The sequence below is a fragment of the Hemibagrus wyckioides genome, linkage group LG16 (genome assembly GCF_019097595.1).
Source record: "Hemibagrus wyckioides isolate EC202008001 linkage group LG16, SWU_Hwy_1.0, whole genome shotgun sequence".
In the NCBI taxonomy this organism is placed as follows: Eukaryota; Metazoa; Chordata; class Actinopteri; order Siluriformes; family Bagridae; genus Hemibagrus; species Hemibagrus wyckioides.
The window spans coordinates 23,069,490-23,097,475 of NC_080725.1; the positions used below are offsets into that span (position 1 = coordinate 23,069,490).

At 38.8% G+C, this 27,986-nt stretch overlaps 1 protein-coding gene across 2 annotated transcripts; it reads right to left on the bottom strand.

Moving 5' to 3' along the window:
- On the bottom strand, positions 1-27,494 carry dbh (dopamine beta-hydroxylase (dopamine beta-monooxygenase)). 2 transcript variants are annotated; one of them, XM_058411196.1, is made up of 13 exons: positions 27,262-27,494; positions 24,814-26,775; positions 22,827-22,973; positions 22,289-22,546; positions 20,134-20,310; positions 14,067-14,169; positions 12,637-12,803; positions 11,521-11,769; positions 11,256-11,294; positions 10,910-10,969; positions 10,351-10,478; positions 10,068-10,227; positions 1-840 (listed from the first exon to the last, which is right to left on the bottom strand). In XM_058411196.1, exons 2-13 carry the CDS (start codon positions 25,171-25,173, stop codon positions 709-711), a joined length of 1,980 nt encoding a protein of 659 aa, XP_058267179.1. In that variant the 5' UTR covers positions 25,174-26,775; positions 27,262-27,494; the 3' UTR covers positions 1-708. The 2 variants fall into 2 exon arrangements, with proteins under 2 accessions (XP_058267179.1, XP_058267180.1); XM_058411197.1 differs by having other exon boundaries at positions 18-840; positions 11,521-11,664; positions 27,262-27,488.
- Between the last annotated feature and the right edge of the window lie 492 nt (positions 27,495-27,986).

Below are 27,986 nucleotides of genomic sequence, written 5' to 3' on the forward strand. Positions count from 1 at the left end.
TATATATATATATATATATATATATATATATTAAACTGATAACAGTTTTGTTTTAACTAAAAGTTTTGTGTATTTATTATTTATTTTTTCTTTATTTCCTCCTCACTGTGTTCAGTGCTTCCTGAATATCCCTGCATTTATCCCATCAGAATTCCACAGCTATTACAGACTCCAGCTTGACTTCAATTGGACAAAACCATCTTTGTATTTTAATGAAATATTTACCAGCTGTTACACACAAAAATTCTCTCCTTCCTGATTGGCTAAGCAGGAATGCATTAATCACTGCACAAAAATAAGCACAAATTAAAGTTTAGACTAAACCTGTACATACATGTTGCTATTAGCTTCATTATGATGTCACTAAACAAAAATAAACTATAATTAGTAAAGCACTAGTCACACGTTAAATGATCACATGATAACCGCTGAACAATGTTAGGAGGCAGAAATAAAATATCTAACTAGAAGCATAAACAGTGGTGTAGTCATCACATCACTTCACTTCTCATTTGCATACCTCGCCTCTGACCACACCCACTTTGAGTTAACTCAGGAGCTCTGTAAATAAATTACTTCTGGCCATTTTATCAAATCATGCAACTTGCTGTTTAGTGTGAATTCACTGAAGTGTTTTTATTATTTTTATAATTACAGCCCGGAGCTGGAGGTGTGGGCGTGTCGCTGTTGGAGCTGAAAGGCTTTGTGTTAGCCGCTGTGTCTGGGCTGAACCTCCGTAGGGCCGTTATTCAGATCCGCCGCTCTGCTCGGTTTACATGTTTGTGCACGTGGCTGGAGCTCGGCTAATACCTCAGGAATCTGCTGTTTCTCCCAGTTGCCCTGGAGACGAGAAAGAAAACCATGTGTTTTTATATTAGTGACTCTGAAACATCTGTTATACTCAGTGTAATATTTAGGAAGTGAGAGGCTCAGATCTCAGTGAGATGTTATGAAATTAATTGCACCCCTCTGTTAGTGTTGGGCTTCCTGATGAACTGTGTGAATTTGATGAAAGTTTGAGAATGTTCAATTTTTTGCCAAAATAAAACACACAGACTAACCACTTAGCATGACAGATGATCTCAGATCTTCACCAAATTCACACTGTACATTATGGAGGTGAAGACTAACACACTCCAAACACACTGAGGTATAGTGTAGTATAGTACAGTATAGTGCTGTACAGTATAGTGTTTTATAGTATAGTGTCATGCAGCATAAAGTAGTATAATTTAGTATAGTTTAATATAGTATAGTGCAGCGTAGTATAGTACAGTGTAGTGTTTTATAGTATAGTGTCGTGCAGCATAGTGTAGTACAGTGCATTATAGTACAGTGTATTATAGTACAGTGCAGCATAGTGTAGTGTAGTGTAGTGCATTATAGTACAGTGTAGTATAGTGTAGTGTACTATAGTGTAGTGTAGTACAGTATAGTTTAGTATAGTGTAGTATAGTGTAGTATAATGTAGTGTAGTATAGTGTAGTGTAGTACAGTGTAGTGTAGTATAGTGTAGTATAATGTAGTGTAGTATAGTATAGTGTAGTATAGTATAGTGTAGTGCATTATAGTACAGTGTAGTATAATGTAGTGTAGTATAGTGTAGTGTAGTACAGTGTAGTGTAGTATAGTGTAGTATAATGTAGTGTAGTATAGTATAGTGTAGTATAGTATAGTGTAGTGCATTATAGTACAGTGTAGTATAGTGCAGTATAATGTAGTGTAGTATAGTATAGTGTAGTATAGTATAGTGTAGTGTAGTATAGTATAGTGTAGTATAGTATAGTGTAGTATAGTATAGTGTAGTGCATTATAGTACAGTGTAGTATAGTGTAGTGTAGTGTAGTATAATGTAGTATAGTATAGTATAGTGTAGTATAATGTAGTGTAGTATAGTATAGTGTAGTATAGTGTAGTGCATTATAGTACAGTGTAGTGTAGTATAGTGCAGTATAATGTAGTGTAGTATAGTATAGTGTAGTGTAGTATAGTGTAGTGTAGTATAATATAGTGTAGTACAGTATAGTGTAGTTTAGTATAGTATAGTGCATTATAGTACAGTGCAGTATAGTGTAGTATAGTGTATTTTAGTATAGTATAGTGTAGTATAATGTAGTGTAGTATAGTATAGTGTAGTATAGTGTAGTGCATTATAGTACAGTGTAGTGTAGTATAGTGCAGTATAATGTAGTGTAGTATAGTATAGTGTATTATAGTATAGTGTAGTGTAGTATAGTATAGTGTAGTATAGTATAGTGTAGTGTAGTATAGTATAGTGTAGTGCATTATAGTACAGTGTAGTATAGTGTAGTGTAGTATAGTGTAGTATAGTATAGTGTAGTATAATGTAGTGTAGTATAGTATAGTGTAGTATAGTGTAGTGCATTATAGTACAGTGTAGTATAGTATAGTGTAGTATAATGTAGTGTAGTACAGTGTAGTATAGTATAGTGTAGTATAGTGTAGTATAGTATAGTGTAGTGCATTATAGTACAGTGCAGTGTAGTGTAGTATAGTGTAGTATAGTGTAGTTTAGTATAGTGTAGTATAGTGTAGTTTAGTATAGTGTAGTGCATTATAGTACAGTGCAGTATAGTGTAGTGCATTATAGTACAGTATAGTATAGTGTAGTATAGTGTATTTTAGTATAGTATAGTGTAGTGCATTATAGTGCAGTGTAGTGTAGTATAGTGTAGTATAGTGTAGTACAGTATAGTGTAGTATAGTGTAGTATAATGTAGTGTAGTACAGTGTAGTATAGTGTAGTATAGTATAGTGTAGTGCATTATAGTACAGTGCAGTGTAGTGTAGTATAGTGTAGTATAGTGTAGTTTAGTATAATGTAGTGCATTATAGTACAGTGTAGTGTAGTGTAGTATAGTATAGTGTAGTACAGTATAGTGTAGTTTAGTATAATGTAGTGCATTATAGTACAGTGCAGTATAGTGTAGTATAGTGTAGTGTAGTATAGTGTATTTTAGTATAGTATAGTGTAGTGCATTATAGTGTAGTATAGTGTAGTACAGTATAGTGTAGTTTAGTATAGTATAGTGCATTATAGTACAGTGCAGTATAGTGTAGTGCATTATAGTACAGTATAGTATAGTGTAGTACAGTATAGTGTAGTTTAGTATAATGTAGTGCATTATAGTACAGTGCAGTATAGTGTAGTATAGTGTAGTGTAGTATAGTAGTGTAGTACAGTATAGTGTAGTATAGTGTAGTTTAGTATAGTATAGTGTAGTGCATTATAGTACAGTGCAGTATAGTGTAGTATAGTGTAGTATAGTATAGTGTAGTGTAGTGCATTATAGTACAGTGCAGTATAGTGTAGTATAGTGTAGTGTAGTATAGTAGTGTAGTACAGTATAGTGTAGTATAGTGTAGTTTAGTATAGTATAGTGTAGTGCATTATAGTACAGTGCAGTATAGTGTAGTGCATTATAGTACAGTGTAGTATAGTGTAGTTTAGTATAGTATAGTGCAGTATAGTGTAGTGTAGTTTAGTATAGTATAGTGTAGTGCATTATAGTACAGTGCAGTATAGTGTAGTATAGTGTAGTGCATTATAGTACAGTGTAGTTTAGTATAGTATAGTGTAGTGCATTATAGTACAGTGCAGTATAGTGTAGTATAGTGTAGTTTAGTATAGTATAGTGTAGTGCATTATAGTACAGTGCAGTGTAGTGTAGTATAGTGCAGTACAGTAAAGTGTAGTTTAGTATAGTATAGTGTAGTGCATTATAGTACAGTGCAGTATAGTGTAGTATAGTGTAGTTTAGTATAGTATAGTGTAGTGCATTATAGTACAGTGCAGTATAGTGTAGTTTAGTATAGTATAGTGTAGTGCATTATAGTACAGTGCAGTGTAGTGTAGTATAGTGTAGTGCATTATAGTACAGTGCAGTATAGTGTAGTATAGTGTAGTGCATTATAGTACAGTGCAGTGTAGTGTAGTGTAGTACAGTATAGTGTAGTTTAGTATAGTGTAGTATAGTATAGTGTAGTTTAGTATAGTATAGTGTAGTACAGTATAGTGTAGTATAGTGTAGTTTAGTATAGTGTAGTGCAGTATAGTGCAGTACAGTATAGTGTAGTATAGTGTAGTTTAGTATAGTATAGTGTAGTGCATTATAGTACAGTGCAGTATAGTGTAGTATAGTGTAGTGTAGTATAGTATAGTGTAGTGCATTATAGTACAGTGCAGTATAGTGTAGTATAGTGTAGTGTAGTATAGTAGTGTAGTACAGTATAGTGTAGTATAGTGTAGTTTAGTATAGTATAGTGTAGTGCATTATAGTACAGTGCAGTATAGTGTAGTATAGTGTAGTGCATTATAGTACAGTGTAGTATAGTGTAGTTTAGTATAGTATAGTGCAGTATAGTGTAGTGTAGTTTAGTATAGTATAGTGTAGTGCATTATAGTACAGTGCAGTATAGTGTAGTATAGTGTAGTGCATTATAGTACAGTGTAGTATAGTGTAGTTTAGTATAGTATAGTGCAGTATAGTGTAGTGTAGTATAGTGTAGTATAGTGTAGTATAGTATAGTGTAGTACAGTATAGTGTAGTATAGTGTAGTTTAGTATAGTATAGTGTAGTGCATTATAGTACAGTGCAGTGTAGTGTAGTACAGTATAGTGTAGTATAGTGTAGTTTAGTATAGTGTAGTGCAGTATAGTGCAGTACAGTATAGTGTAGTTTAGTATAGTGTAGTGTAGTACAGTATAGTGTAGTGCATTATAGTACAGTGCAGTATAGTGTAGTGCAGTATAGTATAGTATAGTGTAGTGTAGTACAGTATAGTGTAGTATAGTATAGTGTAGTTTAGTATAGTGTAGTGCATTATAGTGTAGTGTAGTTTAGTATAGTGTAGTGCATTATAGTACAGTGCAGTATAGTGTAGTACAGTATAGTGTAGTATAGTGTAGTTTAGTATAGTATAGTGTAGTGCATTATAGTACAGTGCAGTATAGTGTAGTATAGTGTAGTGTAGTATAGTATAGTGTAGTGCATTATAGTACAGTGCAGTATAGTGTAGTATAGTGTAGTGTAGTATAGTAGTGTAGTACAGTATAGTGTAGTATAGTGTAGTTTAGTATAGTATAGTGTAGTGCATTATAGTACAGTGCAGTATAGTGTAGTATAGTGTAGTGCATTATAGTACAGTGTAGTATAGTGTAGTTTAGTATAGTGCAGTATAGTGTAGTGTAGTTTAGTGTAGTATAGTGTAGTGCATTATAGTACAGTGCAGTATAGTGTAGTATAGTGTAGTGCATTATAGTACAGTGTAGTTTAGTATAGTATAGTGTAGTGCATTATAGTACAGTGCAGTGTAGTATAGTGTAGTTTAGTATAGTATAGTGTAGTGCATTATAGTACAGTGCAGTGTAGTGTAGTATAGTGCAGTACAGTAAAGTGTAGTTTAGTATAGTATAGTGTAGTGCATTATAGTACAGTGCAGTATAGTGTAGTATAGTGTAGTTTAGTATAGTGTAGTGCATTATAGTACAGTGCAGTATAGTGTAGTGTAGTATAGTGCAGTACAGTATAGTGTAGTATAGTGTAGTTTAGTATAGTATAGTGTAGTGCATTATAGTACAGTGCAGTATAGTGTAGTTTAGTATAGTATAGTGTAGTGCATTATAGTACAGTGCAGTGTAGTGTAGTACAGTATAGTGTAGTTTAGTATAGTGTAGTGCATTATAGTACAGTGCAGTATAGTGTAGTATAGTGTAGTGCATTATAGTACAGTGTAGTATAGTGTAGTTTAGTATAGTATAGTGCAGTATAGTGTAGTGTAGTATAGTGTAGTATAGTGTAGTATAGTATAGTGTAGTACAGTATAGTGTAGTATAGTGTAGTTTAGTATAGTATAGTGTAGTGCATTATAGTACAGTGCAGTATAGTGTAGTGTAGTACAGTATAGTGTAGTTTAGTATAGTGTAGTATAGTGTAGTGTAGTATAGTATAGTGTAGTGCATTATAGTACAGTGCAGTGTAGTGTAGTGTAGTACAGTATAGTGTAGTTTAGTATAGTGTAGTATAGTATAGTGTAGTATAGTGTAGTTTAGTATAGTATAGTGTAGTACAGTATAGTGTAGTATAGTGTAGTTTAGTATAGTATAGTGTAGTGCATTATAGTACAGTGCAGTGTAGTGTAGTACAGTATAGTGTAGTATAGTGTAGTTTAGTATAGTGTAGTGCAGTATAGTGCAGTACAGTATAGTGTAGTATAGTGTAGTTTAGTATAGTGTAGTACAGTATAGTGTAGTGCATTATAGTACAGTGCAGTATAGTGTAGTGCAGTATAGTATAGTATAGTGTGGTGTAGTACAGTATAGTGTAGTTTAGTATAGTGTAGTGCATTATAGTACAGTGTAGTATAGTGTAGTATAGTGTAGTGTAGTTTAGTATAGTGTAGTGCATTATAGTACAGTGCAGTATAGTGTAGTATAGTGTAGTGTAGTGCAGTATAGTGTAGTATAGTGTAGTTTAGTATAGTACAGTGTAGTATAGTGTAGTATAGTGTAGTACAGTATAGTGTAGTGCATTATAGTACAGCGTAGTATAGTGTAGTGTAGTATAGTGTAGTGTAGTGCAGTATAGTGTAGAGTAGTACAGTGTAGTATAGTGTAGTACAGTATAGTGTAGAGTAGTACAGTGTAGTGTAGTATAGTGTAGCATAAAGTAGTATAATTTAGTATAGTTTAATATAGTATAGTACAGTGTAGTGTTTTATAGTATAGTGTAGTGTAGTACAGTGTAGTATAATGTAGTGTAGTATAGTGTAGTATAGTGTAGTGTAGTATAGTGTAGTGTAGTAAAGTACTAAAGTACCTAAAGTATAGTGTAGTGTAGTATAGTGTAGTGTAGTACAGTGTAGTGTAGTGTAGTATAGTGTAGTGTAGTATAGTACAGTGTAGTGTAGTGTAGTGTAGTATAGTGTAGTGTAGGACAGTATAGTGTAGTAAAGTACTAAAGTACCTAAAGTATAGTGTAGTGTAGTATAGTGTAGTGAAGTGTAGTATAGTGTAGTGTAGTACAGTATAGTGTAGTATAGTATAGTGTAGTGTAGTATAGTGTAGTGAAGTGTAGTATAGTGTAGTGTAGTACAGTATAGTGTAGTATAGTATAGTGTAGTGTAGTATAGTGTAGTGAAGTGTAGTATAGTGTAGTATAGTGTAGTGTAGTATAGTGTAGTGTAGTGTAGTATAGTGTAGTATAGTGTAGTGTAGTATAGTGTAGTGTAGGACAGTATAGTGTAGTAAAGTACTAAAGTACCTAAAGTATAGTGTAGTGTAGTATAGTGTAGTGTAGTATAGTGTAGTATAGTGTAGTATAGTGTAGTGCAGTATAGTATAGTATAGTGTAGTGTAGTACAGTATAGTGTAGTATAGTATAGTGTAGTTTAGTATAGTGTAGTGCATTATAGTACAGTGTAGTATAGTGTAGTGTAGTTTAGTATAGTACAGTGTAGTATAGTGTAGTATAGTGTAGTACAGTATAGTGTAGTGCATTATAGTACAGCGTAGTATAGTGTAGTGTAGTATAGTGTAGTGTAGTGCAGTATAGTGTAGAGTAGTACAGTGTAGTGTAGTATAGTGTAGCATAAAGTAGTATAATTTAGTATAGTTTAATATAGTATAGTACAGTGTAGTGTTTTATAGTATAGTGTAGTGTAGTACAGTGTAGTATAGTGTAGTGTAGTACAGTATAGTGTAGTATAGTATAGTGTAGTGTAGTATAGTGTAGTGAAGTGTAGTATAGTGTAGTATAGTGTAGTGTAGTATAGTGTAGTGTAGTGTAGTATAGTGTAGTATAGTGTAGTGTAGTATAGTGTAGTGTAGGACAGTATAGTGTAGTAAAGTACTAAAGTACCTAAAGTATAGTGTAGTGTAGTATAGTGTAGTGTAGTATAGTGTAGTATAGTGTAGTATAGTGTAGTGCAGTATAGTACAGTGCAGTATAGTGTAGTGTAGTACAGTATAGTGTAGTATAGTATAGTGTAGTTTAGTATAGTGTAGTGCATTATAGTACAGTGTAGTATAGTGTAGTGTAGTTTAGTATAGTACAGTGTAGTATAGTGTAGTATAGTGTAGTACAGTATAGTGTAGTGCATTATAGTACAGCGTAGTATAGTGTAGTGTAGTATAGTGTAGTGTAGTGCAGTATAGTGTAGAGTAGTACAGTGTAGTGTAGTATAGTGTAGCATAAAGTAGTATAATTTAGTATAGTTTAATATAGTATAGTACAGTGTAGTGTTTTATAGTATAGTGTAGTGTAGTACAGTGTAGTATAATGTAGTGTAGTATAGTGTAGTATAGTGTAGTGTAGTATAGTGTAGTGTAGTAAAGTACTAAAGTACCTAAAGTATAGTGTAGTGTAGTATAGTGTAGTGTAGTATAGTGTAGTGTAGTACAGTGTAGTGTAGTGTAGTGTAGTATAGTGTAGTGTAGTGTAGTACAGTGTAGTGTAGTGTAGTGTAGGACAGTATAGTGTAGTAAAGTACTAAAGTACCTAAAGTATAGTGTAGTGTAGTGAAGTGTAGTATAGTGTAGTGTAGTATAGTGTAGTGTAGTATAGTGTAGTGTAGTATAGTGTAGTGTAGGACAGTATAGTGTAGTAAAGTACTAAAGTACCTAAAGTATAGTGTAGTGTAGTGAAGTGTAGTATAGTGTAGTGTAGTATAGTGTAGTGTAGTATAGTGTAGTGTAGTATAGTGTAGTGTAGGACAGTATAGTGTAGTAAAGTACTAAAGTACCTAAAGTATAGTGTAGTGTAGTATAGTGTAGTGAAGTGTAGTATAGTGTAGTATAGTGTAGTGTAGTATAGTGTAGTGTAGTATAGTGTAGTGTAGTACAGTGTAGTGTAGTATAGTGTAGTGTAGTAAAGTACTAAAGTACCTAAAGTATAGTGTAGTGTAGTATAGTGTAGTGAAGTATAGTGTAGGACAGTGTAGTATAGTGTAGTGTAGTGCAGTATAGTGTAGAGTAGTACAGTGTAGTGTAGTATAGTGTAGTGTAGTGCAGTATAGTGTAGAGTAGTACAGTGTAGTATAGTGTAGTGCAGTATAGTGTAGAGTAGTACAGTGTAGTGTAGTATAGTGTAGTGTAGTACAGTGTAGTGTAGTATAGTGTAGTGTAGTAAAGTACTAAAGTACCTAAAGTATAGTGTAGTGTAGTATAGTGTAGTGAAGTATAGTGTAGGACAGTGTAGTATAGTGTAGTGTAGTGCAGTATAGTGTAGAGTAGTACAGTGTAGTGTAGTATAGTGTAGTGTAGTGCAGTATAGTGTAGAGTAGTACAGTGTAGTATAGTGTAGTGTAGTGCAGTATAGTGTAGAGTAGTACAGCGTAGTATAGTGTAGTGTAGTATAGTGTAGTGTAGTGCAGTATAGTGTAGAGTAGTACAGTGTAGTGTAGTATAGTGTAGCATAAAGTAGTATAATTTAGTATAGTTTAATATAGTATAGTACAGTGTAGTGTTTTATAGTATAGTGTAGTGTAGTACAGTGTAGTATAATGTAGTGTAGTATAGTGTAGTGTAGTATAGTATAGTATACACTACACTACACTATACTCTTCAGGCTCAGGTCTGAGGTCTGGAGTGAAAGATGATGAAAGTAAGTGCACCCCTGTGTTAGTGGTGATGATCCTGACTCACTGTCAGAATTTTGTGAAATTAGAGAAGGTTAAATTTTTTTGCCTAAAAAATAAAACACACCCTTAGCATGTCTGAGTTGAAAATCGGACACTTTCAGATCTTCATCAAACTCACACTGTGCTTTAGGGAGGTGAAGACTAACACAGGAGTGTGGATAGTTTCATCTTCACACTTAAGATATGTTCGATGGTGCTGTATAGCGTGGTATTGAATGTGAGCATTAAGGAGTTTAATAATTAATGTAATAAATGTATTCATAGATTTCAGTCTGGACTTCCAAACACAATCATTTTCCTGCTTTGAACACAGAATCTTTTCCACTCGTTCCAGTGAACCAATGAAATGAGTGTTTTGGTGTGTACCAGTCTGCTAGAATGAGCAGGTTAACAGAGTGAGAACTCACAGGAAACAGCTCGGCGGTGGACTGGTTACAGTGCATGGAGATGGGTGACGTGGTGTACAGGGAGTCCAGCACCTCGGCACTGAAGGAGTCCCAGGTCACAGAGGAGAACTGGTCCTCCACTGTGTTCTGAGAGCAGCTGCAGCCCTCGCCGCCATGGAATCTGACAGAAATAACAACAAATCACAGGGTTATAATAACACGTTATCGTTTCTATAGCAACAGCTCATTCACTGCAAATCATAGACCTGAATTAAAAATAAAAAATAAATAAAAGCACAAGCACCTGTTGATGATGCTGAAGTATCTCTGCAGGTAATCCAGGTCTACATGACTCTTACAGAGCTCCAGCTGTGTACGTGGGTAATAGTGCACATAATTCACACACATCTCTTCCATGATCCCAAATCCACCCTGCACACACACACACACACACCACCACCACCATTTAACTGGCTATTTTAGGCTCATTTTATTAAAAGCATGGCTGCCTTAGACCAAATTCAGTATCCACAGGAAGAGGGGATGATGAGGGTTGACGTCAAAGCCGTGAGATGACGTTAAGGCTAAAGATTTTAAAATGAACAAAACTAAATGCGCAAAAATGCATCATCTTTTCATTCTTTTATCGGATGCCCGTTCACATAAAAATGAAAAAAAAAAAGTTGCTATTCCATACATTTCCATAACATTGAAAGTAACTATAAAGAAATAAAAGATGATGTCATCGTTGTTAAAATGCTGCAACGGAAAAGGAATGAAGCACTCAGGGACGTTCTGTTATAGTAAAATATTAGAGTTCAGGGTGATGAGAGAGCTAGTGTGTATCGTATGTTCACACTCACCACTGTGGCTTTGACTCGGTCTTCTGTGTTATAAGTGCATTTTGTCAGAAGCACATCACCCTGAGAGAGAGAGAGAGAGAGAGAGAGAGTGCACTTGTGATCTTGTGATCAGCAGCTATTTGTAGTTGGATATTTAAAAGCGGCTCTGTGTTTGGCAGGTCAGTGTGAAACTGGCGGCTCTCGCTGTGTGTGTGGGAGCTGATATTGACAGTCTAAATGCAGCAGATCTGTTCTTTTGTTGGTGGCTTGTTGCCTCCAGGCTTTTCCTGTAATGTCTGTGTTATCTCTGTTTTTTCCCTGGATAAATACAAGTCCTGTTTTAGCCGTGCTGGCGTGGAGAACTTACTGGCAGAACAGTCACCATCTTTCTGAGGATGCGGATGATCTAAGAGATGGAGATAGTGGAGAGAGAGATGGAGAGAGAGAGAGAAAGAGAGAGAAAGAGAGAGAGAGGTGTTAATACTGAATAAATATAATCTCACACCTTCTTTCTCAAATTTTTGATAATATTCAACATTCTGTAGGATGTGTGGGGTCAAGCCATGAGCAACCTGCAGTATAAATATATATATTTGTGTGTGTGTGGGTTTGTGTTTATATGTGTGTTCTACCTGATAGTGTGCACTGTAGTGCTTGTCCTCCTGCACCACCTCCACCTCTTTGCGTCCTCTTACCAGCACGGTGCGAACGCCTCGACCCGCCAGGTGTGTGTGCAGCTGCGATGCAAAAATATGGATCCCACCAGGAGGCAGCGCCTGTAGCGGACGAGTGGGAGTGAAACACACACACACACACGTTATCCAGGAATAAACAGCACTTCGGCACACCGCTGTTCGGTTCCCTTGAGCGATCTTCAGGTTCTACAGGTGACAGATTTAATAAAAGAGTTAAGCAGCACAAGACTACAAGAAAATATTTCTCCAAAACTAAATAGTGTTGATATATCAGATATCAAATTTAAAATAGCCATGTTTTTGTTATCTCTGCAGATATAACATAAAAAGAAAAAGAAAAAATTCTGCATCTGCACACTTTCGGTAATGTAATTTCAAAAGAAAATTTCTACTGACTACATTTTCAGACAAAACAGCTTTAAATGTATTTTTCTTGTAAAAGTTTTGATGTGATTTGACTTTTTAGCATCGCACCGCTTCAAGGAGTCCATCCATATTTCTAACAAAGCTAAATCAGTGTATTGCACATGCTGCTGGTTTTGTATTTTGCTAACGAAGGATTAGCTTTCAGCCCCTTTGTTTCACGCTAGCTAACGAGCTCAGGTATCGAGTTTTAAGACATTTCTCGGTTCCTTCGTGAATAAGGAAGTCATTTAACAATTTAAATCAGGGTGTGATTCTCTCTAAGTGGACCGCAGAGCCACAAGACACCAGCATCATAAAATATTATGACTGTAAATAATATCAACTGAACACTAATTACGTCATAAAAATGGGTTCAAGGGGTGGAACGTTCAGAAAAAAACCTACATTTGTACACATTTAAATCATGTGTTTTCTAATAGTTTGTTTATGAATGTGAAATTTATTACAGTATATCGACAATAAACTAACAAACAATTTATGCTTTGGACATTTGAGTCACTCAAATGAGTGATTCAAAAGAATCGATTCAGTAAACTGAATCAAACAAGCTAAACCTCTCTAATTAGTTTGCTGAATTCATGTACGCACAAACGATGTTCCAGCTTCTGGATATTTCTAGATGTGTACCGTGCGTGTGCACTCGGCCGTGCAGTAGCCTGTGAGCTGGAAGGTGTGCTGGTGAGGAGGGACAGCCATGACAGGTGTGTATACCAAACCGAGCTCCATGATCCCGGCGTCGAAGCGCCTCAGAGATGGAGTGAACCACAGACGAATACCTGAGGAGTCACGACGCCCTGGAACACACAAACACATTATACTTGTATATCTAACCCAGACCCTGATTCTGCAACAGAACCACTCTAATGCTCATTTCAACCAGTTAAAGTCTGAGTATCTCCTCATCATGGCACCTGTTAGTGGGTGGGATATATTAGGCAGCAAGTCAACATTTTGTCCTCAAAGTTGATGTTAGAAGCAGGAAAAATGGACAAGTGTAAGGATTTGAGCGAGTTTGACCAAAAGGGACAAATTGTGATGGCTAGACCACTGGATCAGAGCATCTCCAAAACTGCAGCTCTTGTGGGGTGTTGCCGGTCTGCAGTGGTCAGTATCTATCAAACGTGGTCCAAGGAAGGGACACTGGTGAACCGGCGACAGGGTCATGGGCGGTCAAGGCTCATTGATGCATGTGGGGAGAGAAGGCTGGCCCGTGTGATCCGATCCAACAGACGAGCTACTGTTGATCAAACTGCTGAAGAAGTTAATGCTGGTTCTGATAGAAAGGGGTCAGAATACACAGTGCAGGACGGGTCAGGGCTGTTTCGGCAGCAAAAAGGGGGACCAACACAATATTAGGCAGGTGGTCATAATGTTATGCCTGATTAGTGTATGCACAAATAATAAAAAATATATTTTTCAATATAGTATAATAATATATTCAGTATATATGTTTTTATTCTATTCTATTCTTATTCTTTAAGGATCTATGTTTGTGTACACACTCACTCATACACACACACTGTGTATAATTGAGCTCATATCTAGCTCTGCTGCTTGAATAGAAGGTTTCTAAAGAAGTTCTGAAAAAGTCTGTGATTTTAATAAAAGAAATAAAGAAGAGTTAAAACCGTATACTTTACAGTCTATTTTTTATACTAATGCTGCATTTCTAATTACTTAAAGATTTTCTTTGTTTAATTTTCTGTTATATTATTGTTACAAAGACTTGTTAGTAAATTTTGTAGATTCATTACCTATACCTCCCAAACACACACACAGAGCTTCAAAATAACATAAAAACCATAAGCTATGAATAAAAAAGTAAATATTATTCAAGGAAGAAGGTTGGAAAAGTGAGGAGGAGGAGGAGGAGGAGGAGGAGGAGGAGCTGCTTAAGGCGAGCGGGTGATCAGGTGGTTACAGCAGAGACAGAAAAGATGAGTCATAACAGTTACAGAAATCGAAATGCCCTAATTGGACTCTCTCTGTGTGTGTGTGTGTGTGTGTGTGTGTGTGTGTGTGTGTGTGTGCGTGTGTGTGTGTGCGTGCACACTTACCAGAGATGTGGAGTGGGTTGTGATAGTGCACCTCCAAACGAAGGAACCTGGAGGAACCTCCTCCACCCATAGGAAGGCCGGCATCTGCGGGGTAGTAGAACGGCTAAACACACACACACACACACACACAGTGTAAACGTCTCTCTCCTGAAGAGGCCAGAATATTCAGAAAGCATTCTGTTAATTTATGGAAGGAGTCTCCAGTTTCAGACATTAAGCTGGATGGTGTGTGTGAGCGTGCATGTGTGTGTGGTTTGGTGTCCATGTGAATGAGCCGTTACTATGGAAACGCTATAGACTCGTATTGAAATGAGCGCATGAATATAAACCTGCGTTACAGTCAGAGCTACTGGCCTAGAAAATTAATCAACACCATCTGACCAATCAGGACATGGAACTGCATGGTCCTGTGGTATTTTTGTATGATTGATTGTGAATCACTGGACTGAGACAGACCTCCAGCGCTGACTCAAACCCAGCAGCTCTGTACACTCATCTCTTCTACAAGTGCTGTTTTTATTTAAAAAAAAGAAAAGAAAGAAGAAAAACACACATCCCTTATTTAAAAGCGTTATAAAAACACGGTCCAGGAACTGCTTTACATAACCGGCCTGATTTTCTTCCTCCTCCTCCTCCTCTTTCTTCTCTTTCTAATTCTTTCTTTCTTCATTTTATATGAAATGCATCATTTCTGTTCGGAATCTAAAATGAATAATTAATGTAAAGAAACAAAAACAATAAACAGCTTTTTTTAAACCCTCACGAATGAAGGCTTCAATTTGTATTTTTTTTAATCGCATCTCTCCAGCTCAGGCGTCAGGAGGAGGAGGAAGATGTTTTGTGCTGGTCTTCCTCTGGTGTAATTCAGTAATTGGTGTCTCTTGTCTCTCTGTGCCACTCAGATACGTGACTGGCACCGAGCGAGCGTGGGTGAGCTGCCCGTGTGTATCTATAGAGACAGCTGAATGCTGCAGTGGCTCTCGGCTACCTGCGCAGCCCTGAATTATCCACACCCATCACAGAGCACCGCTTCTGATAAATCCTCCACTTACAACATCTTCCACACAATACGAGTGATGAGGATGATGAGGAGATATATAGATAGCTAGATAGATAGATAGATAGATAGATAGATAGATAGACAGACAGACAGACAGACAGACAGACAGACAGACAGACAGACAGACAGACAGACAGACAGACAGACAGACAGACAGACAGATAGATAGATAGATAGATAGATAGATAGATAGATAGATAGATAGATAGATAGATAGATACGTTATTCATCCCAACGGGAAATTTACAACTTCCAGGAAGAGGAAGTTCAAATCACCTTCATTCGTTTTATATCATCTTCTTATAAACACTTTAAGCATAAGTCTTTTAAGTCTGAATCAGCTGTCAATCACGCGTCCTGTCAGTTCAGAAAGCTCCACCTCCTGCCCTGCCCTTCAGGTGGTGTTTTAGCCTAGGCAGCAGATGTTCAGGTGAATCTGACAAACCGTTACATTAAGGTTCTCCTTTTAGCGAGTCATTAACATAACCAAGTCTTTAGTAATTAAGCCTAAGTATTTAGTTTGATAAACACTACTTAGTTCTTTAACACGTTAATCACTGACGTGTTTATTCCAGTCCAAGTTTATGTTGAAGGGAATATTTATGTAGTGATAGAGAATTCTGAGTTTCAGCTCATCTCAATCACATACTGTAACTTTAATCAAATGAACTGTGCAGTTCATTTCTACAGGATAAATAGAGACCTGGCAACCAGTCTCTAGCAGAATAAACAGATGATAAAGTTGTTTTTCTCATGACTGTTTACAAACATCACTAAAATCACTCAGACCATATAAACCAGTAACTACTGAAGGCTGTGAGACGTGTGTTCAGAGAGTGTGTGTGTTCAGTGCATACGTGTGTGTGTGTGTGTGTTATTAGTGAGTATATGTGTGTGTTCAGAGAGTGTGTGTGTTCAGTGCATACGTGTGTGTGTGTGTGTGTTATTAGTGAGTATATGTGTGTGTTCAGAGTGTGTTTGTGTGTCTGTTCAGTGTGTGTGTTTGTTCAGTGTGTGCAGTGTGTGTGCAGTGTGTGTGTGTTCGGAGTGTGTGTGTTCAGTGTGTGTGTTAGGAGTGTGTGTGTGTGTGTTCAGAGTGTGTGTGTGTGTGTGTATGAGTGTGTTCAGTGTGTGTGTTAGGAGTGTGTGTGTGTGTGTTCAGAGTGTGTGTGTGTGTGTGTGTGTGTGAGTGTGTTGAGTGTGTGTGTGTTCAGTGTATGTGTGTGTGTGTGTCTGTGAGTGTGTTGAGAGTGTGTGTGTGTTCAGTGTATGTGTTCAGTGTATGTGTGTGTGTGTGAGTGTGTTGAGAGTGTGTGTGTGTGTTCAGTATGTGTTCAGTGTATGTGTTCAGTGTGTGTGTGTGAGTGTGTTGAGAGTGTGTGTGTGTGTGTGAGTGTGTTGAGAGTGTGTGTGTGTGTGTGTGTGTGAGTGTGTTGAGAGTGTGTGTGTGTTCAGTGTATGTGTTCAGTGTATGTGTGTGTGTGAGTGTGTTGAGAGTGTGTGTGTGTGTGTTCAGTATGTGTTCAGTGTGTGTGTGTGTGTGTTAGGAGTGTGTGTGTGTGTGTGTGTGAGTGTGTTGAGAGTGTGTGTGTGTTCAGTGTATGTGTGTGTGTGTGTGAGTGTGTTGAGAGTGTGTGTGTGTTCAGTGTATGTGTTCAGTGTATGTGTGTGTGTGTGTGAGTGTGTTGAGAGTGTGTGTGTGTGTGTGTTCAGTATGTGTTCAGTGTATGTGTTCAGTGTGTGTGTGTGTGTTAGGAGTGTGTTTGTGTGTGTGTGTGAGTGTGTTGAGAGTGTGTGTGTGTTCAGTGTATGTGTGTGTGTGTGAGTGTGTTGAGAGTGTGTGTGTGTGTTCAGTATGTGTTCAGTGTATGTGTTCAGTGTGTGTGTGTGTGTGTTAGGAGTGTGTTTGTGTGTGTGTGTGAGTGTGTTGAGAGTGTGTGTGTGATCAGTGTATGTGTTCAGTGTATGTGTGTGTGTGAGTGTGTTGAGAGTGTGTGTGTGTGTGTGTTCAGTATGTGTTCAGTGTATGTGTTCAGTGTGTGTGTGTGTTAGGAGTGTGTTTGTGTGTGTGTGAGTGTGTTGAGAGTGTGTGTGTGTGATCAGTGTATGTGTTCAGTGTATGTGTGTGTGTGAGTGTGTTGAGAGTGTGTGTGTGTGTTCAGTATGTGTTCAGTGTATGTGTTCAGTTTGTGTGTGTGTGTTAGGAGTGTGTTTGTGTGTGTGTGTGTGAGTGTGTTGAGAGTGTGTGTGTGTTCGTGTTCAGTATGTGTTCAGTGTATGTGTTCAGTGTGTGTGTGTGTGTGTTAGGAGTGTGTTTGTGTGTGTGTGTGAGTGTGTTGAGAGTGTGTGTGTGATCAGTGTATGTGTTCAGTGTATGTGTGTGTGTGAGTGTGTTGAGAGTGTGTGTGTGTGTTCAGTATGTGTTCAGTGTATGTGTTCAGTGTGTGTGTGTGTTAGGAGTGTGTTTGTGTGTGTGTGAGAGTGTGTTGAGAGTGTGTGTGTGTGATCAGTGTATGTGTTCAGTGTATGTGTGTGTGTGAGTGTGTTGAGAGTGTGTGTGTGTGTGAGTGTGTTGAGAGTGTGTGTGTGTGTTCTGTATGTGTTCAGTGTATGTGTTCAGTTTGTGTGTGTGTGTTAGGAGTGTGTTTGTGTGTGTGTGTGTGAGTGTGTTGAGAGTGTGTGTGTGTGTGTGTTCAGTATGTGTTCAGTGTATGTGTTCAGTGTGTGTGTGTGTGTTAGGAGTGTGTTTGTGTGTGTGTGTGAGTGTGTTGAGAGTGTGTGTGTGTTCAGTGTATGTGTTCAGTGTATGTGTGTGTGTGTGAGTGTGTTGAGAGTGTGTGTGTGTGTTCAGTATGTGTTCAGTGTGTGTGTGTGTTAGGAGTGTGTGTGTGTGTGTGTGTGTGTGAGTGTGTTGAGAGTGTGTGTGTGTGTGAGTGTGTTGAGAGTGTGTGTGTGTTCAGTGTATGTGTTCAGTGTATGTGTGTGTGTGTGAGTGTGTTGAGAGTGTGTGTGTTCAGTGTATATGTGTGTGTGTGTGTGTGTGAGTGTGTTGAGAGTGTGTGTGTGTTCAGTGTATGTGTGTGTGTGTGTGTGAGTGTGTTGAGAGTGTGTGTGTGTTCAGTGTATGTGTTCAGTGTATGTGTTCAGTGTATGTGTGTGTGTGTGTGTGAGTGTGTTGAGAGTGTGTGTGTGTTCAGTGTATGTGTGTGTGTGTGGGTGTGTTGAGAGTGTGTGTGTTCAGTGTATGTGTGTGTGTGAGTGTGTTGAGAGTGTGTGTGTGTTCAGTGTATGTGTTCAGTGTATGTGTGTGTGTGTGTGAGTGTGTGTGTGTTCAGTGTATGTGTTCAGTGTATGTGTATGTGTGTGTTGAGAGTGTGTGTGTGTTCAGTGTATGTGTTCAGTGTATGTGTGTGTGTGTGTGTGAGTGTGTGTGTGTTGAGAGTGTGTGTGTGTTCAGTGTATGTGTTCAGTGTATGTGTTCAGTGTATGTGTGTGTGTGTGTGTGTGTGTTGAGAGTGTGTGTGTGTTCAGTGTATGTGTTCAGTGTATGTGTGTGTGTATGTGTGTGTGTGTTGAGAGTGTGTGTGTGTGTGTGTTCAGTGTATGTGTTCAGTGTATGTGTTCAGTGTATGTGTATGTGTGTGTGTGTGTGTTGAGAGTGTGTGTGTGTGTTCAGTGTATGTGTTCAGTGTATGTGTTCAGTGTATGTGTGTGTGTGTGTTGAGAGTGTGTGTGTGTGTTCAGTGTATGTGTTCAGTGTATGTGTGTGTGTGTGTGTGTGAGTGTGTTGAGAGTGTGTGTGTGTGTTCAGTGTATGTGTTCAGTGTATGTGTGTGTGTGTTGAGAGTGTGTGTGTGTTCAGTGTATGTGTTCAGTGTATGTGTTCAGTGTATGTGTATGTGTGTGTGTGTGTGTGTTGAGAGTGTGTGTGTGTTCAGTGTATGTGTGTGTGTGTGTGTTGAGAGTGTGTGTGTGTGTTCAGTGTATGTGTTCAGTGTATGTGTTCAGTGTATGTGTATGTGTGTGTGTGTGTTGAGAGTGTGTGTGTGTTCAGTGTATGTGTTCAGTGTATGTGTGTGTGTGTGTGTGTGTGAGTGTGTGTATGTGTGTGTGTGTGTATGTGTGTGTGTGTTCAGTGTATGTGTTCAGTGTATGTGTTCAGTGTATGTGTTCAGTGTGTGTGTTCAGTGTATGTGTTCAGTGTATGTGTTCAGTGTATGTGTGTGTGTGTGTGTGTGTGTTGAGAGTGTGTGTGTGTTCAGTGTATGTGTTCAGTGTATGTGTTCAGTGTATGTGTTCAGTGTATGTGTGTGTGTGTTCAGTGTATGTGTGTGTGTTCAGTGTATGTGTGTGTGTGTGTTGAGAGTGTGTGTGTGTTCAGTGTATGTGTTCAGTGTATGTGTTCAGTGTATGTGTTCAGTGTATGTGTGTGTGTGTGTGTGTTGAGAGTGTGTGTGTTCAGTGTATGTGTTCAGTGTATGTGTGTGTGTGTGTGTGTTGAGAGTGTGTGTGTGTTCAGTGTATGTGTTCAGTGTATGTGTTCAGTGTATGTGTGTGTGTGTGTATGTGTGTGTGTGTTCAGTGTATGTGTTCAGTGTATGTGTTCAGTGTATGTGTGTGTGTGTGTGTGTTGAGAGTGTGTGTGTTCAGTGTATGTGTTCAGTGTATGTGTGTGTGTGTGTGTGTTGAGAGTGTGTGTGTGTTCAGTGTATGTGTTCAGTGTATGTGTTCAGTGTATGTGTGTGTGTGTGTATGTGTGTGTGTGTTCAGTGTATGTGTTCAGTGTATGTGTTCAGTGTATGTGTGTGTGAGTGTGTGTATGTGTGTGTGTGTGTATGTGTGTGTGTGTTCAGTGTATGTGTTCAGTGTATGTGTTCAGTGTATGTGTGTGTGTGTGTGAGTGTGTGTATGTGTGTGTGTGTGTATGTGTGTGTGTGTTCAGTGTATGTGTTCAGTGTATGTGTTCAGTGTATGTGTGTGTGTGTGTGTGTGTGTGTGTGTGTTGACCTCAGCTCCAAGGGCCCATGCTGCCAGGACATGTCTGCAGGAGTTCAGCTTGGGAGGCTTCATGTTGGAGTCACAGGAGCCGCTGTACTGAGGGACTGAGTCCATGTGAGGAGAACATTCAAACACCTCCATATGATGCACGATGGCCTCGTTCCCCTCGCTCACCACCGCCTCATACTGCACACACACACACATTACATTTACTGCTTATAAATGCTTTATAACACACATCTTATTAAACCTGTACAAGACCCTTTAAAATCATCAGCACTAAATGGTCAAGAGAGCATTACTCTGAACTCTCTCTCTGTCTGCCACTCTCTCTCTGTCTGTCTGTCTCTCTTTTTTTTGTTCGTCTCTCTCTCTCTGTGTCTCTGTCTCTCTCATTCTTTGTTCATCTGTCTCTCTCTCGCTCTCTCTCTGTCTCTCTCTCTCTCTGTTTGTCTCTCTCTCTCTCTGTCTGTCTCTTTCTCCCTCCCTCTCCCTCTGTCTGTCTCTCTCTCTCGCTCCCCCCCCCTCTCTTTCACTCCAGCTGATGATCTAAGCTTCACTGCTCCTGTTCCAGTTTCCCTAAAGCATCATACACAAAACAGAAGAAATGGACTGTGCGGTCAATATGAGTCCTGACCCTTAGCCTTCACAGCTGCATCAATACTCTGTACTGCAGCTCAGTTTTATAAGGAGTTTAATCTTGGAGAACTTCCACGCTTGCGATGTGTTTTATATCTTTAAAGTAATTAGGTTTCCCTATTACACAATGTTATTATCTTTAATGACAATTAAACGTTCACTTGCTTCGAATGGTTGAAAATCTAAAATGTCATGATGATGCAGACTTAAATAAACATTTAAGGTGTACTAATATCCTAAATCCACCAAACTATTTACACGCAGATCTTTCGCTTATATAGAATGTTCGCTTATACATGTAGAATTGATATTGCTGGGCTGCACACCAGCTACCTTCTCAGATTAGATTAGATTAGATTAGATTAGATTAGATTAGATTAGATTAGATTAGATTAGATTAGATTAGATTAGATTAGATTAGATTAGATTAGATTAGATTAGATTAGATTAGCAAATTGAGATGTTTATACTAGCTTCACCAGAGACACCAGCAACCTCTGTGACTTCAGTCCCAGCTTTATTTTTCCTCCTAATGTCTCTATACACATTTAATGAGCACAGGAGATTGAAGTTATATGTTTTTGTGTCCTTTAGGAGCTAATTACAGGCAGGAAGTAAAGTTTTGAGCACGGAACTAACATGTTTGTGTCGTGTACATAGTAAATGGACGCTCTAATCATTTCTAGCCAACACTGAAGATTTGAGCAGCTTGTTGGATTAAACGTATCTGTAAACGTCCCAGAAATACACATGATGTTATACACTGATCAGGCATAACATTATGACCACCTGCCTAACATTGTGTTGGTGCTGCCGAAACAGCCTCAACCCATCACTGTGTATTCTGACCCCTTTCTATCAGAACCAGCATTAATTTCTTCAGCAATGTGAGCAACAGTAGCTCGTCTCGGCTGTGACCTGGTATTTAAATAAACACGTCCTCTTCCTGTAGGGCTTACACTAAACTGCAAGTCTGAAAGCAGTGCAAGATGCTATAACATCAAAACAAGTAAAGGTGAGACATAATAATAAAAAAGGGACTAAGAACAAAGAAGATGTAAATTACAAATATAGGTAGAGGAAGATGAGGCAGCAGATGATGGACAATAGGGAACAGGACTGAGATCTGAGCGATGATATAGCAATCATCTTATTTTGGTTTTTTGATATCTCCATGGGAAAGACGCTCCCCAGAGACACAGACGCGTAAATTACACGTCTAATTTATTTCTATTGCTTCAGCTTCGAGTCAGTCAAGAGGATAATAAACCCTCGAGTCCACTGTACAGATGAGCAATATGAGGAAGATATCAGGATCTAAAGCTGACGCAAATTCATGTCCATCTTGTTTACGAAGCACTACAAGAATTCGTTTTTTTATTAATGCAGCTGGCACAGGTTGATCTAAGGAGGATTCAGTGCTGGAATCAAAAATTACAAAAATTCGAAAAGGCTAATTAATGTTACCTTCTTTATGCTCTGATTTGTTCTAAACGGATTAGTTACGATTCTGACAGACTGTTACCATGACAATGTGGTTCTTGGGCATGTTAGGGGGCAGTTGGTACATGTAGCACCAGTAGGTGGTCTCCTGCTCAGGAATAACGACGGCGGGTGCCAGAACCTCCAGTGTGCGCACATCCAGTGGAAGAGAGGGGCTGGGCGTGTCGGGACGCAGCAGAAGGACTCGCTGAACACCAGGCTGAAGGCGGGACACGTTGAGATCACGAAGAGAGCGGATTGGCCGATCGAGGATGCTGTAGATCAGGTGGACGGTTCCTTCCTGTCAATCAGAGGAGTGTTCAGTGAGTACAGGAAGTATTGAGTGTGTCAAGATTCTATACTCAATCACACATGTTGTTCCTTGTAAATATTAGTATTTGTTATTGAAGGCTAGAGTCATGTGACCTATCTGTCTGTCAAGGTGTAATAGCATTAGCAAGAGCTGTCATAAAAACTTGCAGACATTTACATACTGCTTTTGTGGGCTTAGTGTGAATGTTGTTAAAAGTATTTTATATTTTACACAGTGTGTGTGTGTGTGTGTGAGAATACTACAGTGCCTCTATAACGTAGTCATGGGGGTCACAGGTACTGAAAGGTCTCCTGAAGAGCAGCGAAAAACCTTCTGGAGTGTTCCGTGCATCCAGAAGTTCATAATCTTGCTGACTGTCCAGCGTGACCTGGCCATCATCATCACTCCACGCGTCCTGCACATACACATTCACACACAAACATTTAAACATATATATACACACAGGAGTTTTTGGATTGAGATTTTTAGAGCACAGATTTAATGAGATACTAATATACGAAAAAGTTAAGAAGTTTCTTTTGAAACAGGAAGTCAGTCTGTGGTCATGTTGGAGTATTAGACTGATTATGCCACACCCTCACAAGATCTACACAAGATCAGCTTAGAGACCTAGCTAAATATGGAGAGCTAACACCAACACCTGTCTGTGCTGTGTGTTTCTGATACGAGTCGAGTTGAGATGTGTGTCAGGATTGCCAGAGGTAACTGAGAAGAAGCAGCACTAAAACAATCCTCCAGAAAGTCACATGACCACCAACTCACACAAACTCTGCCCACTTCCATATGAATAAACTACAACCATATGGAAAAGGGAATACTGTATCATGCAGAAAGACGAACAACCGAAAACACACACTGACAAACCAGGTTTATTACTAACACACTGCTGGTTTAGAGCAGGACACGCCCCTGGGGGTGGGGCATAAACCATCTAGAGAGCATTTAACTGGACAAATACAACACTAGTGCAGGATAAAAAAATTAAAAAATTACTTAGACAATTTTTTTTGTCATGTCTTTCCTCTGTTATCATTTTGGTGTGAATGACACTGAGACAGGTTTAAAAGGATCTGTAATCAAGGCGAAGGAACAGATGCAGAGCTGATAGGGTATATACCGCGTTTGTGTTTGAGTTACACTTCAACACGTTTTGCATTACATGAGCCACAATCTGCTTTAATCTGCAAGTACATAATGGCATTTTCGAGACAGACTGGCCTCCTCCTCCTCAGGCTATCTGTGTGTGTGTATGTGTGTGTGTGTGTGTGTGTGTGTGTGTGCGCATGTGTGTGCATCCGAGTGGCCCAATTTAATTTCAGCCTCCACTCATTCCGCCTAGTCACGCTGTCCAACCCACACACACATCATCATGCTCATGAATAACACTTTAACATCATGCTGTACCTTTTTAGAAATTTAAATCACACGCTTTTAACTCAGATTAAAGACGTGACCCTGATATTAATATGTACAGACGCTTCATCATGAGGAGGACACCAATTTTTGTATTTCTGATGTCACGGTTGCCATGTTTGCAGATTTCAAGCATAATTGGGCTACTTTTGCCTTTCCTGATACTACGATGGGGCTCTTTCTTAATGCTCTACACACACACACACACTATTATTTATATACTCTTATATAACCAGCTTGTCTTTCAGCACAATATATATGTGTGTGTGTCTGTGCTAGAAGACAAGCTGGTTACATAATAATAAATAATAGTATAAAAATAAATAATAATAGTAATCTTGCTAAATTATTTTGGACTGTGATTCTAATTGAAATGTAATGGATTAACATTCAATTGGAAAAACAGATTTAAAGAAAATGGGAAAATGTGTAAGAAATAAAAATAGTAGAGTGTTAGATGTTTACTGTATAAATGTGCTTGTTGAGCTTCAGTAGAAATTTTACTTGTTTTTCTTAATTACGTTTCCTAATTTTCTGTGATAGATTTAGGACTTTGATGTTTAACATTTAAGAATCTTTTTTAGAACGATGTCAAGATTTAAGATGTAAATCACCTCCTTACCATCGTCCTGGTTTTGAAGATTATTGATTGCAGGATAAATTGTAGGTTCCTGAAGCTTTTTTTTGTATGAATTAGAACTTTTACAGGTTTTCCCAAAGAAATTGGCTGATCCTGATTTTATCTGATTAACAAACACATCTTAGAAAAAGATAAACCCTAACCATTTCCTGATGTCCTTCACCTACACACTCGCTCTCACCCCAAAGTAGGACTTGTGTCCATCGCTCCACAGCAGCACCAGGTCAGCGTTGGTGGGTTCTCCGTGGTCCGACATGCCCAGCAGGACACCATGGCTCAGCTCCTTGGCTCGGAGCTCCATGTACACCTCCTGTTTAGCGTAACTGATGTTCCAGAAGAGCTCCAGCTGCCCGGCTGGGTCCAGTGGGACGTGGTAAGGTAAGGAAGGTCTGGAGGGGCCGTCTGGAGACGAAGACGGAGAAGATGAAGATGGGGAGGAGGCGTGGTACGGGGCCACCAGGAGAACCACCAGGGCAGCGAGCAGGATCACATAGATCAGTGTGACATCCTGCAGACGCAGGTCCTTGCTCAGGAGACGCATCTGTCTCTTTTTTATGATACTGCACAAGTTCTGTGATCTGGAAGAGGTTTCTCACCACATCTCACAACCTTCCTCAGGTCTTTTAGAAAGAATCTCCAATCTCCAATATGGTCAAAGGTTAACGTTGCTACTGAGGTTTTTTCGGTTTCCTCTGAAATTCTTCGTGAGCTTTCAGTCTTCTAAGCTTCTCTCTGTCGCAGGTCAGTCCCTCTGTCCACTCCTGGATCTGTTCTGGATCTGCTCGTCCTCTCTCTCCCTTCTCCCCAGGCTCTGGCTTTTAAGAGCACAACCCAGTGACAGGCTCTACTTTATTCTGGCTAATTATGTTAGTTCTGGTTAACCAAAATTCAATTGTTTATTTAGCCTCTGGCCAAACTTGTTTCTTTGCTCTCTTTTATTTTTCCCCTAAAACATCAGCTGGCCAGTTGCATCGCTTTCCTGCAGCAACAGGACACATGATTTGTGATATTTATAAAAACGAAACAGATTTAAACTAAACTAAAACGGGTTTGCATAGATTTCTGTTTAACCGTTGACTTGCCAGGATTTGGAAATCTGTGTAATCGTGTTTAATGACCTTCCTAGTTCATGCTCTTCAGGGTCAAGCTCATAAACCAAGCACCAGGCTTCCATTATTCTGCCTTTTTATTGTTATTAAAGTCTGTGGTTCCACAGGAAACCAGAAATCATTAAACACCAGAGTCCAGCTGAATCCTGGCGCCGATCTTATATCTGAGGGACCGGAATATGTAGAGTGTTTATCAGCTTTTTAATTGGTGCTGCTGAAATGGTACTAATTACAGGACGTAAATGTACAAGCCAAGTATATGTTTTTTTTGGTCTGTATCTCGATTGGTCATCATCACGTCACCCGGTCTTTCGCAGGAGATCTAAGCTCAAGCATCGCATCAGAGCATCTTCTTTACGCTTAAGAGAAACTCTCGGCTCTCTGTTGCGACGATGCTTCGGGAGAAAAGCCTTGAACCTTTTACTTGCCTTGGAAGGAATTAAAAGTGTATCAGGACAAACCCCTGTCGAGGGTGGGTAATAGAGCCGATGGCCCCGAGGCACGGTGACACACAACTGCAGCTGTCGATGGTGTCGTTTCAATCAGGGAAACATGGACACCTTGTTTATGAGCGAAGGGGGGTGGGGGGTGGGCTAAAAGGTTATCTAGGTCCCTAGGGCTATGGGGAGAGAGTGCTGCAAAGAGAGAAGGATGGATCCATAGATGGCTGGATGGATGGAGGAGGGGACAGAATCAGAGAAAGAAATCGAGAGACAGAAGAACAGACCCTGGTAATAAAATGAAGGCCTAAGGCAGGACGTGAGACGTGACTCGATCTCTCGGGTTCCAGCGATGTTTCTATGACGATCCTTTAACAAAAAGGCATTAGATTCTGTCACAAAGAAACTTTACAGAAACCCAGATGTATATTTAGAGCCTTAATAAACAAGCCAGAGATGAAATACGTGCGTATTTGTTGATACAGTGAAAGGAGAATAAATGTTTGTGTATCACGTATGGAAGGAGTCTCCAGTGTCAGAACATCTGGAGGTAGAACATTTCCAACATCTTCAGGACAGAGGAGTGAGCTGTACCTAAAAATGGATAAAAGTATGATGTGTCATTCTTTAATAAATCATAAAATAAAAGGTTTAATAAAAGGTTGTGATTGTTGACAAGTTTAAGAGGATTAAAACATCACACCAGCCATCATTACAACATGAGCAGTAGCTTTATTACATGTATATGCTGGACTATTTTTTATGACTTTTTTCTGAATTAAAGTGCAGCATGTCATCGTTTCTCAGCCAAAAAATAATATTATTAACAACAACTAGGTTGTTGTAGTGTCAAAATTGCCAACGGTACGGGTCTCGCGCACAGTCAAGCTAACCTTAGCTAACCCACCTTCAGTTATGGCTAGCGCTAAACCGTTAGCTAACACAAGCCAGCTTGATTAACATGTCGTTGGGAAATGAATCACCAAAGCTGCCTCACAGAAAAGAAAGAATTAATCATACAGTTGTTGTTGAAATCGACTTCACCATAGTCATAATAAACGACTCTAACCGCTATCTTACCGGTCATCCATTTCGTGTTTTAACTCTGAGGTAAAAAAAAAAATAAAAAGTAGTGGTGAGTCGTTCGTGTGCGAGTCGGTTCATTTGTTCGGCTCTTCGAGGTGGACGCAGAATCACAATTTTGAAGAATCGATTCCGTATTCCGACAGCTAGAAAGTCAGTGTAGTTTCATATTTTTAATAAATATATTTGGGCATTGATAATGGGCGAGAGGATTGTGTTAATACTGCGTTAAATAAATAAAAGTCTGGAGAAATTTATGAGAGGAAAAATGAATCGAATCGAATCAAATGAAGGGTTCAGGGTGGTCAAGGATTTGAACTCCCAGCCTTCTAGCTGTCTTTAAAAAGCTAAAAAATATCACCAAAAATATCTGTAACTGTGCTTCTTTTATTAGCCACCAACATTTCTGATAACTGCTCCAGATTGGCACTGATATGATATCATGTTATATGATCACACTAAGTGTGATTAAGGTCTAAGAGTCCTTAAACAAACCAAGATTGTCCTCAAAGATGAGGAACAAAGCAGTGGACAGGCAACGCCCGACAGGAAGTCATGATGACGTGCACAAAACAGTTCCCCTGCTGTTTGTCTTATATAGACTTGTGCTGGACGACTTTACACATTTTATACCCAAAAAGAAAAAGACAAGAGGGAGAGTCACACGGCCCTGAGGCTCACACTGACATTATTCAGCCTGGGACACACACACACACACACAC